At 36.2% G+C, this 19,159-nt stretch overlaps 1 protein-coding gene across 2 annotated transcripts in view; it reads right to left on the bottom strand.

The window, feature by feature from the left end:
• Window positions 1-19,159, bottom strand: part of LOC126808644 (rab9 effector protein with kelch motifs) — a 48,384-nt gene that overhangs the window by 13,460 nt on the left and 15,765 nt on the right. Inside the window, exons 2-3 of one of the 2 annotated variants that reach the window (XM_050533548.2) lie at window positions 17,226-17,589; window positions 15,774-16,825 (exon numbers count right to left, since the gene is read on the bottom strand). In XM_050533548.2, coding sequence (XP_050389505.2) covers window positions 15,774-16,596 — 823 coding nt within the window. In that variant the 5' untranslated portion in view covers window positions 16,597-16,825; window positions 17,226-17,589. Of the gene's footprint in view, window positions 1-15,773; window positions 17,590-19,159 lie in introns of both variants that reach the window. The other variant, XM_050533547.2, reaches the window with a different exon arrangement.

The raw sequence follows: 19,159 nt of genomic DNA, 5'->3' as shown, positions 1-19,159 counted from the left end.
ATATTTCAAAGGGCGAAATCTTAAAGACGCAATAAAACTTGCATCATCTTGATAACAATATCATTAGCGATTCGGACGAGTATGGGAATTAAAAACATTACTCAAAAACAATTAAAGATGCTGATAGTCATTTGTATTTTCGTGGATCACGGTGGGTAAGACGCTGGCTCACCAGCATGGAGGTCGGGTGTTCGATCCCTGCATTGGCTGAGAAAGTTCATCCAGATTTTCCGGCGTGGTTCCCCCTTGTCAGTGAAACAGGAAAGAGGGCCTGACAACGACAGCTGTCTAGTTGTTCGGATTGGACGAAAAACCGAGGTCCCGTGTACACATTGGCTTGCACATAAAAGATCCCATGACAGTAGGAATTCGATATAAGAGTAGGTCGTAGTGTCGCTGTCCGGGCAAAATTTCCATCATAGCACAATGTATGGCGTATGCCCGTCTTCATTAGCCCAGTACGGAGAAGAACAGTAGGACGTTAAACCCATTTCATTTCATTTCATTTCATTTGTATTTTCACAGACAAGTCGACACTGAAATGAACTAAATTATGCAAAATTCCTGGAATTAAAAACACAAAAAAAAACCTTTAAAGATTCTTATCATATTTTGCATTTTTCGGACAAAATCTAAATTAGTTCACGAACTAATCTACAGTGAAATGAAATGAAATGAAATGGGGTTTAACGTCCTACTGTTCTGCTCCTATGCTGGGCTAATGAAGACGGGCATATGCCATACAGTGTGCTATGAGGGAAATTTTGCCCGGGCAGCGGCACTATCACCTACTCTTATATCGAATTCCAACTGCCAAGGGATCTTTTACGGGCATTCCAATGTATACACGGGACCTCGTTTTTTTGTCTCATCCTAAGGACTAGACAGCTGTCCTCGTCAGGCCCTCCGTCCTACATCACTGACAAGGGGGAACCTCGCCGGAAAATCTGGATGAACTTTCTCCGTCAATGCAGGGATCGAACACCCGACCTTCAGGCTAACGAGCCAGCGTCTTACCCACTTAGCCACGAGATCCCCTAATCTACAGTGAAATGTACTCCAATTAATTATATGTGCAAAAGTTGACATCTTCCATGCCATAGATGTGATTTACATATCATAAATTTCAGTTTACAAATTGTAAACATTTTTTCGTTGTTCAATGAGTTTAACGAATACCTAGTTGTGATTTATCAACTTACTTAATAGTGCATGGATTTTTAATAATCTGCGATAACACCAAATATGATATTCAAAATTAATTCGGGTTATTTTTATGGTTGAAGTCATACTGCCACTTTAAAAATAGAACTTGTGGTTGGATCCTGGGGTTTACTAGGACATTAAATATAATATATACGTAAATAAACAGCTTAAAAGAAATTAGGTTTATGAAAACTTGAATGGTTATTTCCTGATGGCAGCATTCCAATACAAAATATATAACAATGCTGAAAGCTGTTCATATTCTAGTACTTGGTACTATATGATACTATATTCTGTTACTGGGTCTGACTCTCTTAAGTTATGCCTAATATAAGGCCTTTTACACAGAGAGAGAGAGAGAGAGAGAGAGAAATGGGGTTTAACGTCCACTCGACTCAAACTAGGTCCTTTCCGGGACTAACACATGGTTCAATTTTATTTCAATAATCCGCTTACGTGCTGGGGTCTTTAGCAGTGGGAGGAAACCGGAGGACCCGGAGAAAACCCACGAGGTTGGACAGGCGACCCTACTCCTTGTCACCTACAACCGGGGAATCAAAACCCTGCCAGTTGACTCAATGACAGACTGTATGATACAGTGAGCGCATGCTAACCATTCGGCCATCCACACCCCCACTCCTCTTTTACACAGAATCTATCATGGTACAAATTGCTGTTATTCTAATGTAATATTCTAACACACAGAACACTGGAAAAGAACAGTGTCTAGTTGTTTGGATAGAACAAAAAAAGAGAGAGAGAGAGAGAGAGAAATGGGGTTTAACGTCCACTCAACACAAACTAGGTCATTTCGGGACTAAAATATGGTTTAATTTTATTTCAATACTTCGCTTGCGCGTAGGGGTCTTTAGCAGCGGGAGGAAACCCGGAGAAAACCCACGACAGGGCTTGCCACGAGACGCGAATAATTACTCGCGCGCACGCTACGCTCGCGTAAAACCAAATTTACGTGAGTGATTAAGTACTCGCGCAAATATAAAAAATAATTTAATCAGAAATAATTGAATATCGTAATATAAAAAGCCGTAAACAATTTGTATGCCTTCATATCGATGCACTATTGCGCACGCGGCGTGTCTTTCCAGTGCCAACTGTTGTTACTAAAAATACTTTGAGACGCGTACTGCCAGGCGTTTTTTAAGCGGATGTCCTTTGCCGTGTCTGGATAATCAAACATTGAGCGGATGTTGTAGTTTCTATTAATAGCAATTCTTTCGATCCCGCATCTTTTCTGCAAATTGATGGGATTGAAATTGATTTGCCTGTTCTTTTACCTTTCTAAGCTTTACCCGAATCCCCTCAGCACGCCAACGATGGCAAAGGGAAGCCCAGTTTCTCTTGCAACGTTCTTGTCATGGGAAGACGATTTACAGATAATATTACTGCCAAGGAAATAAAAGAGTAAGCATTGTCATTGTGTGTGAAATAGCTTTATTCAACGTCCGCTTCCACCGAAGTGACAAGAGCATTGCCATTAGGCACATGAAATTTAAATGGCTACTCACGCACATCATTCTGCGTGAGTAAATACATGTACTCGCCTCGCTCGCGCAAGTCTATATTTGCGTGAGTAGTCATCTACTCGCCTCCAATTTGCTCGTGGCAAGCCCTGCACGAGGTTGGACAGGCGACCCTACTCCTTGTCACGTACAACCGGGGATTCGAAACCATGCCAGTTGACTCAATAACAGGCTTTATGATAAAGCGCGCACTTGCTAACCATTCAGCCATCCAACCCCCCGATAGAACAAACCAGCGGCTGCCAGGCAGGATACGCCCACATTTTCGAGAGATGGATAGAGAACAACCTAACAAGAAAGTGATTTTTCCTACAATCAAGGGCCATAATTCAGGAAGTTACCGTCCGATATGCGCGAATATCGAAAGGAACCAAGATCTTTGGGTTATAAACTTACATTTCAAGTTTCACCAAAATTGGATAAAAATTGTGACCTCTATAGGGTCCACAACCTTGATATACCATATTTTTACGCTATTTGAGAACGAACGGCAACCATTTTGTCTGTCAATTTTGGGCCGATTTTCACGAAATTCGAACTCAGTCGTCCTTAGGGTGTAACGGTGATATAATAATACGTTTTTTTTAAATTGGATAAAAATTATGACCTCTATAGGGTCCACAAGCTAAAAACGCGATTTTTCGTACAATCAGGGGCCATAATTCAGGAAGTTACGGTCCGATATGCGCGAATATCTAAAGGAACCGAGATCTTTGGGTTATAAACTTACATTTCAAGTTTCAACAAAATCGGATAAAAATTGTGACCTCTATAGGGTCCACAAGCTAAAAACGTGCTTTTTCGTACAAACAGGGGCCATAATCCATGAAGTTTCGATCCAATACATGCCAATATCGAAAACAGCCAAGATCTTTTGGAGATAAACCTATATTTCAAGTTTCGTCAAAATCGGATAAGAATTGTGACCTGTAGAGTGTTCACCAACAAACTGTGGACGTCCGGACGGACGTCCGGACGAACAGGGGGGACGGCATAATACGTCCACATGAAAATGTGGGCGTATAAAAACATGGTCCTGTCAATAACATAAGGCTGTTGTGCGACTGTCCAGGCTGTCTTTATTAGCCTTGTTGGTTCACACCAGGGTTCTTAATCCATTTTGAAACGAACCGGCCAGAATTGGGTCAAATGAGGTTTTAAAATTTTAAGCTTCCATTGCCTTTACTATAACCAGACTTTAACAAAAATAATTCTTGGTAATTTGTTATAAGAAATGTTGTATTCTACTACATGTCATTACCACAAAAATAACGACAAAGAGGTACAAAGTTCCGAATATTTTCCATATCTAATTCACGTATTCCTGAATAAATTACTGTATTCGTTTTTTTTTTATGGATATGTAATGGGGATATAATTCGTGCATTTATTAATTCGTTCCTTTATTAATTCATTCATTTAATGTCCAATGTGTTGTTTTAATAACTTATTTAAATTTCAACAGATTTCTTTTAATACCGATTATACCTGAAACCATTAATCTTGTAACTAAGGTAACCGATGGTGGACAGCCAATTCATTAATAGTTTAGACTATATGATAAGCTCACTCCTTATTATTTCTATTATATGTAATTAGTGTCTTCGTTAACTGTGTATATTTAATTAATCCTTAGATACAAGCTTCTTTAAATACCGAATTGTACATTCATTCAAGATTCTAGGTTTCATCCTAGAGTTGGCTGTCCACCATCGGTTACCAAGTTACAAGATTAATGGCTTCAGGTATAATCGGTATCAAAAGAAATCTATTGAAATTTAAATAAATTATTAAAACAACACATTGGACATTAAATGAATGAATTAATAAAGGAATGAATTAATAAATGCACGAATTATATCCCCATTACAGGTATAAGCTGATACAGCCCCGTGGTATTTCTTTATAACACAATTAGTAGCGTAATTTTTTCTATCAGGTAACCTGCAAATGTTTTTATTTATTTGTCCATGATAGACACACGACACAGTGATCATGTGACAACCATAATTGAAATTGCTTTAAAATTAAATTCCATATGACCATGCCATATAGCTTTCAATAATAATAACGACAACATTTTAAGAATTAAGCCTCTGTCAGCCTGTGTATAAAATAAAACATCATAATGGTAAACGCTATTTAAAACTAAAACTAGCATTGCTGGTTTATTGACCTAATTCCAACCGATGTCATGTGTCATCGGCATTGGAGATTCATAATATAATGACGGTTTCTCGGTGTATTCAGCGTTCTATCCGAGGATTATATTCAACTGGTCAGTGAAACCATTAAATTATGATCTAATTATTATTTTAATATCTACCAGTACACCTGGAATTCATACGGCACAATCCATGCCGAGATCGTCCTCCTTCGATTGTCACGTGGCTTATTTCCTCAAAGGCAACTTACTGGACCTGTCATGAATAATCAGCAAGCTTGTTTTGTTTTTTTGACCAGAATATCAAAATTACTGTTACTCATTCTAATTACTCGGATTATGAACCACGTGACCGATTCTCACTAAGGTATGACTGTTATTGTAGCCGAGAACCAAGTTGATTGACTACTTATATATAATTAATTACAAGTAATAATTAACCCGTTGTAAAGTAGATTGATTTATTATACCATAGTGGCTGGTTCATTGTTGTAACAATCGGCTTGATTGAACTTCAGCCGATTAAGATAATTGGTTCAGACCTTAACCCCATCTCATTTCACTTATAATCTATAGGATGATATTATAAACCCCATTTCATTTCACTTATAATCTATAGGATGATTTTATAAACCCCATCTCATTTCACTTATAATCTATAGGATTCACTTATAATCTATAGGATGATTTTATAAACCCCATTTCATTTCACTTATAATCTATAGGATGATTTTACAAACCCCATCTCATTTCACTTATAATCTATAGGATGATTTTATAAACCTCATTTCATTTCACTTATAATCTATAGGATGATATTATAAACCCCATCTCATTTCACTTATAATCTATAGGATGATATTATAAACCCCATTTCATTTCACTTATAATCTATAGGATGATTTTATAAACCTCATTTAATTTCATTTATAATTTATAGGAGGATTTTTAAAACCTCATTTCATTTATAATCTATCAAATGATTTTTTAAACCTCATTTCAGTTCATTTCATTTTTAATCTAAAGGATGTTTTTTTAAACCTCATTTCATTTCTAATGAATGATCTTAACCCGACCCACAACTTGCTATCTTCCTACAGGAAGTAACTATATCTTTGATAAGTCAATATTTATTATGATATGCAGGAAATGGAATTTGTTTATATACTGTCAGCTACTAAACACAGTCTGATATTTCCTGTCAGTTGGTTTTAAACGGTGCCAAAATTTGCAGTTGGAATATATAGAACTTCCTGTTTATGAAACCAAACCTCATTTTATCTTTTTTAATAGATTTTTAGTATGTAAATTACTTCTTTGAGTGGCATTTACTAATTAAACAGTAACACACTAAAAACTATTTATGGAATAACAATTACTGGTTTATTAACATGTAAAGTTTCGACGATGATGCTTTTGGCATTTGCATCATAAAGAGGAGAGTATCTTGGACATAACGATGCATGTTAATAAACCAGTAATTGTTAATTTAAATTATTTTTTAGTGTGATACTGGATATATGTACATGTATATATAGGCCTACTTCATTGGTAATAACCGTTTATCTTTAATATTCCACTAAAACTGTAATTATATATACCGGTATCTATTACCTATAGCCTTAAATCATCTATCTAGGTAAGGCCACACAAATTCAATGTCTGTTCTTCGGGAAAACCTATTTCTTCAGAAATTAATTTAAATGAAATGAAATGGGGTTTAACGTCCTACTTCGACTGGGCTAATGAAGACACAATTAATTGCTTTCTTCAATGCTTTTAGTTCGAAATATTTCAGATGCAATGCAAGATAGGACCACATTTTGTAAGAGATGGACAGAAAAATGAATGAAATGAAATGGGGTTTAAAATCCTACTGTTCTGCTCTGAACTTGGCTAATGAAGACGGGCATATGCCATGCAGTGTGCTATGAAGGAAATTTTGCCCGGACAGCGGCACTAAGGCCCACTCTTATATCGAATTCCACCTGTCAAGAGATCTTTTATGTGCACACCAATGTGTATACGGGACCTCGGTTTTCGTACCATTCGAATGAAATGACTAGACAGCTGCTGTCCTTGTCAGGCCGTCAATTTAAAAAAGAACTAAAATCTTTGGGATATAAATATACATTTTAAGTTTAATCAAAATCGGATAAAAATTGTGACCTCTAGAGTGTCCACTAGAAAGACAATGAGATGAAATTTCATACAATCAGGGACCATAATCCATGAAGTTAGGATCCAATACATGCCAATATCGATAGGAACCGAGATCTTTAGGGTATAAACCTATATTTCAAGATTAACCAGAATTGGATAAAATAGTGGTCTCTAGAAGGTTCACAACCTTGGTATTAAGTATTACAATTACAAGCTTTTATATGATATGAGTGCGAGAATTGGCCATTTTGATGGAAAGTATTGGTCCAATTTTCATGAAATTCTGACTCAACCGTCATAATGGTGAAACAGTGATAAATTAAAACGTTTTTTTTTTTATAATCAGATAAAAATTGTGACCAATATGCACGAATATAAACCTATATTTCAAGTTTCATCAAAATCATATAAAAATTCTGACCTCTAGAAGAATCCATAACCTTGGTAATACAAACTTTTACACTATTTGCGTCCGAGGAATGGCCATGTAAACTACATTGACCAAACGTAAGCCTGCTGTGGTAGCTGCTATTTATTTGGTATTGAAACTCTGAAATCGTGACGTCAAACAGGCAAGGCCTTTCTGACCAAAGAATCACTAATTCTTCGTCTTTCATCAGACTCCACGCTTCGGCACAGGTGGCGAACATTTTGAGATCATGTGATATCAATGATGTCTCCGATTGGCTTATTAAAATGATTCGACCGACAATCTATGCTGGACACGTCAGACGAGCGGATATGCCGACCAATCGATCACTGGCGTAAAATATTCTGCCCAAAATATCTAACATGCCAGATACGGGCAATCGGCCGGGCAAATGGATCATCGAGCAGAATTGTTGTCACAGTGAATGGGCACATGGGCAATATTTTCAAGTGATTTTAAAATTTGGGGCGATTGGGCGAATAAATACGCTCGTCTGCCCTAGGCATAAGAACAAAAAATTAAATTGGTATGACCTCATCAACTATCAAATCCATATATCCACTTATAATGGCTGATGTTATTAAGACAATTTGTGGAGACAGGTTTCCATTGGTTACACAGAAACTAGCTGCTGTTCCTTGCCAGGCCTTCTGTTCTGTACCTCTGACAAGGGGGAAACAGTGCCAACCCCCGGACCTCCAGGTTAGCGTGCAAACCTTATTCCATCTTGCATCGGAGAGAGAGAGAGAAATGGGGTTTAACGTCCACTCGACACAAACTAGGTCATTTCGGGACTAACATATGGTTTAATTTTATTTCAATAATTCGCTTGCGCGTAGGAGTTTTTAGCAGTGGGAGGAAACTGGAGGACACGGAGAAAACCCACAAGGTTGAACAGGAGACCCTATTTTGCATCGGATGATTGTTACTTATTTTCTGGTTCAGTCGAACCTGGTTCCGATGCAAAAATGAAATGAAATGAAATGGAGTTTAACGTCCTACTGTTCTGCTCCTCACCTGGGCTAATGAAGACGGGCATACGCCATACAGTGTGCTATGAGGGAAATTTTGCCTGGACAGCTGCACTATGGCCTACTCTTATATCGAATTCCAACTGCCAAGGGATCTTTTACGTGCACGCCAATGTGTACACGGGACCTCGGTACTGATGCACGCCATTATCCCTCTGTGATATCCCATGTGGTAGCGGGGTTGGATGGCCGAATGGTTAGCATGTGCACGCTGTATAATAAGGTCTGTCATTTCGTCAACTGGCGTGGTTTCAATTCCCCGGTTGTACATGACAAGGAGTAGGGTTGCCTGTCTAACCTCGTGGGATTTCTCTGGGTCCGCCAATTCCCTCCCTCTGCTACAGACCCCTACGTATTGAAATAAAATTGAACCATATGTTAGTCCCGAAATGATTTAGTTTGTGTCGAGTAGACGTTAAACCCCCTTTCTCTCTCTTGTACTGTATTACATATAAATCTCTGTATTTTATCATACCATCTCTGTGTCAACATATAATGGATAATTACACAGATCTGTGCACACCTTACACACTGGGTTAAAAAAAACATGGGTGTGTCTCTTCCTTCTGATTAGCCGACAATAAAACACACATACATGTACATCCTTGTTATTACATAACGAATTAATATTTTATTCAAACACAATATCAGTAACACAAATACTTTTTGTTTGTATTAGTTATAAGGCAGGTGTCAAACAAGTGACCCGGTCGATGCGCGCTTCTTTCCCGTCTTCATTAGCCCAGTTCGGAGCAAAACAGTAGGACGTTAAACCCCATTTCATTTCATTTCAGTGGATTGGTCCTTTAAAACATATCCTAATAAAAATCTTAAAGGACAATCCAGATGCCTGTTTAACGAAATTTTAACTGAGATAAAATCCAAATTTTAGTAAATTTGATAGGATAATATTAGATTGATTTTAGTGCTTAGCCAATCAAAATTTAAGTATCTACTAAAATTGTATTTCATCTTTAGTTAAGATTTCGAGAAACAAGGCCCAGGTTTTATGTCTCAGGAGTGCAGTAATTAAACCTAAAGGCTGACTAGAGTCCCCAAATATGGCAATGAGTCTCGGTTTCAGTCCATTTGAGGTCAGCTATTTTAGGAATATGTGCTGATCAGTTCATATCAATTTCTACTTGAATTAGTCATTTTTCTATATTTTAGGATGTACCTAAGGGGCAAATATAATATAGAATCTATATTTGTTCTATACAAATACAGTTGTATTAACTCAAAGAAAAATCTACCAGTGTGACTCTGCCCTTAATTGTGTTTACATCCAATTGTGATTGCCAGTATTTAATAAGCCTAATAATGTTTTTAATAGCACTAAGCTACATGTACCTTTGCCCTCCAATTACAATTTGTCCAGAAAACTCTTGAAATTATCAATACGAGACTGTATTTATATAAAATATGCAATTTAATATGTTGTAAAAATATCAGTACCTGTTCACTACTTACTAGGTAAGCCAAGATGTGTATTTTATACTAATCTTAGGTGCAAACACTCATTGCCTATTTGCCTTTTTATTTTTTGTGTTTTTATTGACATTACTTAATCCAGAACAAAGTTTAAAATACGAGGTACTAGTTCAGTACGGTAGTATCAACGCACATTGCGAAATCAAAATGCATTTCAATGAGTACAAATGTCTATGTCCACGAGGATTGAAGAACGGACAAACAATACCCCCACCCACCACCACTCTGGTGTATCTCATATATTCCTTTTTATTGTGTTGTCAAAACAAATATTTTGATTTTTTTGTTTATTTTTTAAAAGCAGCCTAATCCCTTTAAATCCTAGTATTTCTCTAAGCCTGGTGATTTTGTTATTTTATTATCTCAAGTACATGTTTACCATATTTATACAATGTACATCAACCTTTGATCTAAGAGCAATCAAGGGGATTCCCCTATAAAAATAAAGATAGTGAATAAAACTTATATACCGGTAGTAAGTATAAACTTTCAACTGATATCATCAGGTTACCTTGAACAAAGAATCTATGTCAACATGTACCTTGAACAAAGAATTTATGTCAAACGCAGATATTGATAGTTATAGATGCATTATGTAAGAGTTAAATCTGTCTATTAAAGGTCTTTATTTTGGCTTTAAATCTTATCTAAACTATTAATTTGACATTTTTTTAGAGAGAGAGAGAGAGAAATAGGGTTTAACGTCCACTCGACACAACTAGGTCATTTCGGGACTAACATATGGTTTAATTTTATTTCAATAATTCGCTTGCGCATAGGGGTCTTTAGCAGTGGGAGGAAACCGGAGGACCCGGAGAAAACCCACGAGGTTGGACAGGCAACCCTACTCCTTGTCACGTACAACCGGGGATTCGAAACCACGACCTTGAACAAAGAATTTATGTCAAACGCAGATTGTTAAAGATGCATTATGTAAGAGTTGAATCTGCATATTGAAGATATTTATTTTGTCTTTAAATCTTATCTAAACTATTAATTTGACATTTTTTCAGATGTCAAGCCAATAATCAACCCTTCAGAGTTTAGACCATCGAATGGTCATGATTTTTCATGGATTGAAGCACGATCGTCATTTAATAATTCAATTTAAAAACGGATAATCAAGACTTTGTTTATTATTGTAACAATTGTAGCATAGAAAATAGAGACAATGCTATTCGTATCAAAACTTCGAATATTCATAACTTCACACAAAATCAAGTAATTGGATTGAAAATTTCAATATATTCCCATTTCATTATCTCTCTTTAAACTATTATAGCGCGAACTGTCAGCTCTTTATCTAAATCTTACATAATGCATCTTTCAGACACAAATTCTTTATATCTATTGTATTACCAAGTGAGATTTGAATCTTTTGGCGGGTATCAATTTACAGTGTACTTAAAGGCTTCATCCTCACGGATTAATGCACACTAAATATGTACCAATGTCAGATAATGTCCCGGCTTGAATTCAATTGACTTTAAATTTGGCCCTTACGTTTCTCCGCTACCAATAAAAGCTGGTGGCGTCATGTCACGCTCGAGGAACATAGATCAATAAAATTTTAATTTATCATAAATTTGTAAATGGTAAACGGAATTAAATCATTTTTGGACTGATAGTTTATTTTCACAATGTTACTGTAAGGGATTACTATATATAGCGTTAATAATGCATCAAGCCTTTAAAGTTTATAGTTTTTAAAAAAGTTTTAACGAAATTATAACCAACAACAAAACATCCTTCAAAGTTCGCCGTCAAATTCATTCCTTAGAAGAAGGCTTATTCAAGATCAATGCCAAATTAGGTAATACAAGGTTCTGTGAATCAAAGGAGTCTAATTAACTCTTTTGTCTTTAAGGAATATTGGGAACAAAGAAAGTTTAAGCGCCATTGATCTGATAGTAGACGAAGTAGGTGACAGTAAAAAAAGATGAATCAAGCATCGTTGATTATATTCTTGAAGAGATAGAGACCTCGATTTCTGACTCACCGTCAGCCAGCAAACAAAAGAAATGTTCATGACACATGCTTCTATTCTATTATTACCACTCTATACCTCGGATATAGTAAAATAACTGTAGGGACAACCAGCCAGAATAAAATCAAATACATGTTCATGATCATTGATGTAGGGAAAAAAATATACTGATTAAATGTTCCATCGTATTTCTATACTTAAATAGTATATCCATAGTTTAGAAGATATAAATTTTGCACAATTAATTTGACAACATTTTAATTTTGATTAAGCCCTGAAAAGTGAGATATTGTCAAAAAAATGCAAATCTGTTTCACGGTTGTCAAAAAAATGCAAATTTGTTTCACAGTTGTCAAAAAAATGCAAATTGTTTCACAGTTGTCAAAAAAATGCAAATTGTTTCACAGTTGTCAAAAAAATGCAAATTTGTTTCGCAATTTTTTTGACAACATTGTAATCTACATGTATAAGCTTATGTAACCAAATTTCTATTTCCACTGACCAGGGATAATTCTCTTTAGATACAAGTAAATCAGATATCTATATATATATATATACATGTACCTGTTAATTCAATGTTGAATGTACGTCTTCCATAGTACAAACATCAGATAATCGTTTCACTAACCATAATACATATACAGGGTGACCAAAAAAAACTAAAACAGAACCCACAAAATGAAATGAAATGGGGTTTTATGTCCTTCTGTTATACTCCAACTGGGCTAATGAAGACAGACACATATGTCATACAGTGTGCTATGAAGGAAAATTTGCCCATACAGTGGCGTTACGGCCTAATCTTTGAATAAAACTGTTAATTTTAATTTTTTCTTCTTTTCTTTTTAGGGTATACAATGTACAAGTCGACTTTGTGCATGAAATATTGGAACAATAGCCTTCCCCAACATGTCTTGGTCAACCAAGGAAAAGACATTTCTTGAAATTTGCAGGACTTTTGTAGGATTTAATAACATTTTTATGGGTTCTGTTTTTTTTGGGGTCACCCTGTACCTTCTGTACATGTATATTAACTGATTTGATATGTATCCAATATAACTGTTTAATTAAATAATTAAGATTAATCATCTCTTCCTTTCTGATACTAGTGTATGATTTATGATTGTACTTTTCATTTATGTAAATAATTTCATACCACTTATTTTTCAGATCCTATAAGCTCCGGCTTGTTTTCAGATGCTTTAATTATATCTTTATAATATGTAAATTAATTAAATTAATAGTGTTAGAAAAAAACAAGCGGCTGCCATGCAAGATAAACCCACATTTTGCAAGAGATGGACAGAGAACAAGCTACAAAACAAAGTGATTTTTCATACAATCAGGGGCTATAATCCAGAATGTTACAGTCCGACATGCAACAATATCAAAAGCAACCAAGACCTTTGGGATATAAACTTATTTTTTTAAGTTACATTAAAATCAGATAAAATTACGACCTCTAGAGGGTTCACAAGCTAAAAATGTGATTTTTCGTACCACCAGGGGCCATTATACATAAAATTACGGTCTAATTTACGCGAATATAGAAAGAAACCAAGATCTTTGGAAGATAACCCTATATTTCAAGTTTCGTCAAAAAAACAGATAAAAATTGTGGATGGACAGACATCCCAAAGGACATGGGCGATGACAATATATATACATCCAGATGAAAATATGGGCGTACAAAGTTCAACGTACATATTAAGTCCAGTAACTTATGTCCATACAAGGTGCTGCATAATGGAGCGAATAATAATGGGCGATGACAATATATATACATCCACATGAAAATGGGCATACAAAATTCAACGTACACATTAAGTCCAGTAACTTATGCCCATACAAGGTGCTGCATAATTCGGCAAATAATAATCAGTTGTCAAATTAAAATGTATAATAACAGACAGCTGTATGGATAACATTCACTAGGTTTATTAACTGCAACATTTTAATGAGGGTACTGTCACCGTTATCATGCAATGATACAATCTAACATGTTACAGAAGGCTTTATACAAACGGTTAACAACAAACTAATTAACAGACCAAAGCCATTCAAAGACAACTAAAGTGTGATTCCGTTTTTGTTGACAGTAATGGCAAAAAATTTTCAACAGAGAGAGAGAGAGAGAGAGTTTAACGTCCACTTGACACAAACTAGGTCATTTCGGGACTAACATATGGTTTAATTTTATTTCATTAATTCGCTTGCGTGTAGGGGTCTTTAGCAGTGGGAGGAAACCGGAGGACCCGGAGAAAACCCATGAGTTTGGACAGGCGACCCTACTCCTTGTCACACACAACCGGGGATTCGAAACCACACCAGTTGACTCAATGACAGACTTTATGATACAGCGTGCACACGCTAACCATTCAGCCATCCACCACCCCACCCATTTTTTCAACATCATCTGCCCCTAATATTGGTGCCATAATAGATAAGAATATGAATATGGAATGTCTGGTTAATAATCTTCATAAAACATTGTTATTGAACATTAGAAAGATAAGTAAAGTTAGGACGTTGATAAATTTAGATACTACTAAGACAGATGTTAATGCTTTAATCTTTAATCACATCGTGTTTAGATAATTTTAACTATTTATTAGCTGGCTTGCCTCTTAAACTGATTACAGAACCAAGCAGCACAATCTATAACCCACACTTGAAAATTGTTTTTAAAGATTGGTTACAAGTTTAACGATTTTACTACTGACTTGTAGTTGTATAAACTATACAACTCTATCTTATATGCATGTAAGAGAGAGAGAGAGAGAGAGAGAGAGAGAGAGAGAGAGAGAGATGGGATTTATTGTCCAGTTGACACAAAATGGGTCATTTCAGGACTAACATATGATTCAATTTTATTTCAATAATTTGCATGCGCATAGGGGTCTACATCAGTGGGAAGAAACTGGAGGGCCCAAAGAAAATCCACTAGCGTTTTCCACATAGATTGAACAAATTTCAGCTTCATAACTTAAAGGGCTATAATATCAGAGGGGCACACCATCAATCACCCCTCGTTCTATTATGGAACTTCAGTTTTTGCTATTTGATAAATTGCCCAAGTTGGCAAAAGTGCCGCTGTCCAGGCAAAATTTCTCTGACAGCACATTGCATGGCATTCAACCCCAATTCATTTTATTTAATAAGCACAATTAGACATCCCTTTTCTTTTAAATCAAAAGGACAGGACTGGATCCAAAGTTATTACATAAATAAGATAAACCGATTATAATCGTAATGATTGCTCCATCAATGAAAATATTAAACATATATTATGCAAGAGCTAAATATGTATACTGCAAGTCTTCCGTAAGGCCTGAAATGTTATGTAAACTATTTATTTATTCAATATATTTCAGTCTGATAAAAATACAGATCTATATTTCGTTTCTGTTTTTTTATACTTTCGATGGTTTACACTACATGAAGACCTGACCAGTTGAAGCGATGGGTCGTGTCAGAGGTCACACGAGTGGCTTTTGACCCTATGATGTCAGACATTTGATTAAAAATCAGCATTGATGTTACTAGTGGATTACCCACAGTTCCGTGCAAAACACGCTTAAAGCTTGCCGTAACGGACCATTTTATTGGCTAATCCCTCACATCATTCAGAACACGTCAATGATAACAACTCTTAAAGATCCTAGTGTAGTAAAGACAAGTAAAACGAAATTTTGAACTATAAAAACGAAACGAAATAGGATCTGTGTTTTAATCAGATTGAATATAAAAAATTTCTTACCTGTATCTAATTTATACATATCATCAAGGGCGCCATCTTTGTTCATTCCACCAAAAATATACAGGTTTGTTCCATGTACAACACCACCATGAGCTGCACGGGAAGATGGACTAGTCTTCTTCTTTTTTATACTCGTCCAACTTTCTTTGGCCAAATCCAGGACGTGAAGATCATCATAAAATGTTGCGTTCACCATTCCACCGTGAACGTAGATTTTGTTCCCTAGTGACAGCATCACATGACCATGTCTAGGTTTTGGTGGATCTCCTTTAATTGACGGTTGTGACCAGGTGGAAGTTGAAACATCAAAAACATGAACTTTGCGATCTCCAACAGGATCAGCACCACTGTGGCCACCACTGTATACCACCATTTTATTTCCGACCACAGCAGTGGTATGATGTGTGCGAGGAGAGGGAGGGGTGCCCTGAACAGTCAAATTTGACCAATTGTTTGTTGTAATGTCTAACACTTGAATATCATTCAGATTCCCTGTCTGGTCTGCTCCTCCAAATATGTAAATCTTATTAGGATGGATTTCTGGTACGAAGGCTACATGTTCATAACGTGATTTAAATCCTGGCGTATCCATGGTGTCCCATCGTAAGTTTTCGAGGTCAAGGACATAAACGTCTCCAAAAGATCCACTAGGATTCGCTCCACCAATAACGTAGACTCTTCCCTTCGAACTCTCATCTGGACCCTTGATGTAGGTGCATGTGTGACCAACACGCATTGTCGGAGAATCTCCAAGGGCAGATAACACATACCATAATCCTGAATTTGGCTGAGTATCTTTTTCTAGGATAGGATGAAGCTCCATTTTATTGCTTTGAGCTTGTATCTTAGCCTGCTGAGGTTACTTTTTGAGATTTCTGCTACAAATTTTGATCTTTTGGCTCAAGTGAAAAGCTGGCTTCTAATCTGATTTTGATTGGATGACTATGCTTACAGTTTAATTGGGTATATAGTTAATTAGCACTTATATTATCAAGTCTTGACGACTGGGATTAGTATTATGTAAATTGTGTCGGCTTAGCCAATCGCTAATCCTAAAATAAATGCAAAGAGACAGATATGTAATTGCAAATCAAGCTCTTTAAACAAAACAATAAACGGATACAAATTAATTACAAATTAAGCTCTTAAAACAAAACAATAGATAAAGGAAAAAATTAAATTTAAAATACAAATGATATTATAAGTTATTATAGCTCAATAACAAAAATATATCTCTTAAATTTAAAATGTAGTATTAATAATTCACAAAATAGTTAAACTGATTGATAAAAACTTGAAATATCACAAGACAATTAGATCTAAATCATATGTAAATAAAGGCTAAATATCTCTAAAGTAATTAATTAAAATGTGTGATATTAATTTATTAATTAATTATCTACATGTAAATGCCTAGGTTATGCTATTGTCACATTAAACTACAAATCCTACTTTCTACTCTACTGACGTCTGTTTTCGACACCTGACGACTTTTGCTTTTCGCTCTGACGTCTACATTGACAGGATGGTCGTATTCATAGCTAGACGGCGGAAGCGCAGTTGCTCCGTAATTTGAATCGGATGTATGTCCATAAACTTGTACATCGTTGTATGGTTTGTAATGTCCTGGTTGTCCATGTTTGGAATATAAATCTTTCTTTTTCTGTTGTTGTTGAAATATGACTAGTGCCACGTCTTCGTACCGTCTGTAAATGTACACATTTTCGGTGTGTTTCGGAGATCTGCTCATATGGAAGGATGATGATGTCACGACTTGTACCTCTCTAATTACACATTCTCGTTAACTTCAATCTATCTAAAAATATAAAACAACAATAAATTTATTTTTTTTAAATTTTGCAAAGAGTTGCCGATCAAATTAAAGTGACCAATATGATGATGTCATGACTTGTACATCTAAAAATATAAACCAATAATAAGTGGAACACCCAACAGAAAATGATAGTAATAATCAAGTCAGGAAAGGATCAAGGCACGAACTAATGAATAAGCAGCTTCATATCTGAGTCTTTGATCATTATGGATTGCTCATGTACAATGTACGTTAACTTTGACCACAGATGTTTAGTGTCTATTAAAACCACCTTAGTCTTGTCATCATTAAGTTTCAGCATGTGGTCATGACTTTATTGACTTGGTACATGCAGTTATTTTTTCGAATTTCTGATAAGATGTCAATGGCTCAAACCTTCCAATTATCTGAGTGTCATCTGCATATGCGTGATGATCTAGTGAATGATGTTAGATACAAATTCAGTATAGAGAACAAACAACACTGGTCCCAATACAGTGCCTCGTGGCACACCATGTTTAAGTGATTAATAAGTTGCTTATTTACGGCTCTCTCAATTATTTTGGAGATGAAAGGAAGGTTCGAGACTGGTGAATAATTCTTCAAAATGTTAGGCTTAAGGTTATCTTTCTTCAATAAGGGGGGGTATTACAGGTGTCTTGTACAATACTCGTAGGTTTGGATGACAGAAATATTTTGTCATTCTAGTTATATTAGCATTTACAAAACTTCTGGGTTTTTTCCTGGAGAAATGGTCTTTCATTGAAAAGTATTGAACATAGAGATATTTTAAACCAGGAAAAAAACATAATACATTGTACACTCATATCATATACATGGATATGATTGCTCATATTAGTGTGATGTATAGTGTTTATGTAAATATGAAATGAAATTAAGTTCAACGTCCTACTTTTCTGTACCGACTGGGCTAATTAAAACAGAGAGAGAGAGAAATGGGGTTTATTGTCCACTCGACACAAACAAGGTAATTTCGGGACTAACATATTGTTTAGTTTTATTTCAATAATTCGCTTGTGCGTAGAGGTCTTTAGTAGTGGGAGGAAACCGGAGGACCCGGAGAAAACCCACATGGTTGGACAGGCGACCCTACTCCTTGCACGTACATCCGGGGATTCGAAACCACGCCAGCTGACACAATGACAGGCTTTATGATACAGCGCGCACTTGCTTAACCATTTGGCCATCTACCCCTTAATTAAGACAGACTTGACATGTACATTCTAATTATACAGTGTGCTATGGGGGGATCACGTGGCTAAGTGGGTAAGGCGCTGGCTCGCTAGCCTGGAGGTCGGGTGTTCGATCCCTGCATTGGCCGAGAAAGTTCATCTCGATTTTCCGGCGTGGTTTCCCCTTGTCACTGATGCAGAACGGAGGGCCTGACAAGGACAGCTGCCTAGTCGTTCGGATGGGACGAAAAACCGAGGTCGCGTGTACACATTGGCGTGCACGTAAAAGATCCCTTGGCAGTTGGAATTCGATATAAGAGTAGGCCGTAGCGCCGCTGCCCGGGCAAAATTTCCCTCATAGCACACTGTATGGCGTATGC

This window comes from Patella vulgata, chromosome 1 (genome assembly GCF_932274485.2).
Source record: "Patella vulgata chromosome 1, xgPatVulg1.2, whole genome shotgun sequence".
Lineage (NCBI taxonomy): Eukaryota > Metazoa > Mollusca > Gastropoda > Patellidae > Patella > Patella vulgata.
Note: the sequence above shows the minus strand (reverse complement) of the source record. Positions and strands in the feature narration are given on the sequence as shown.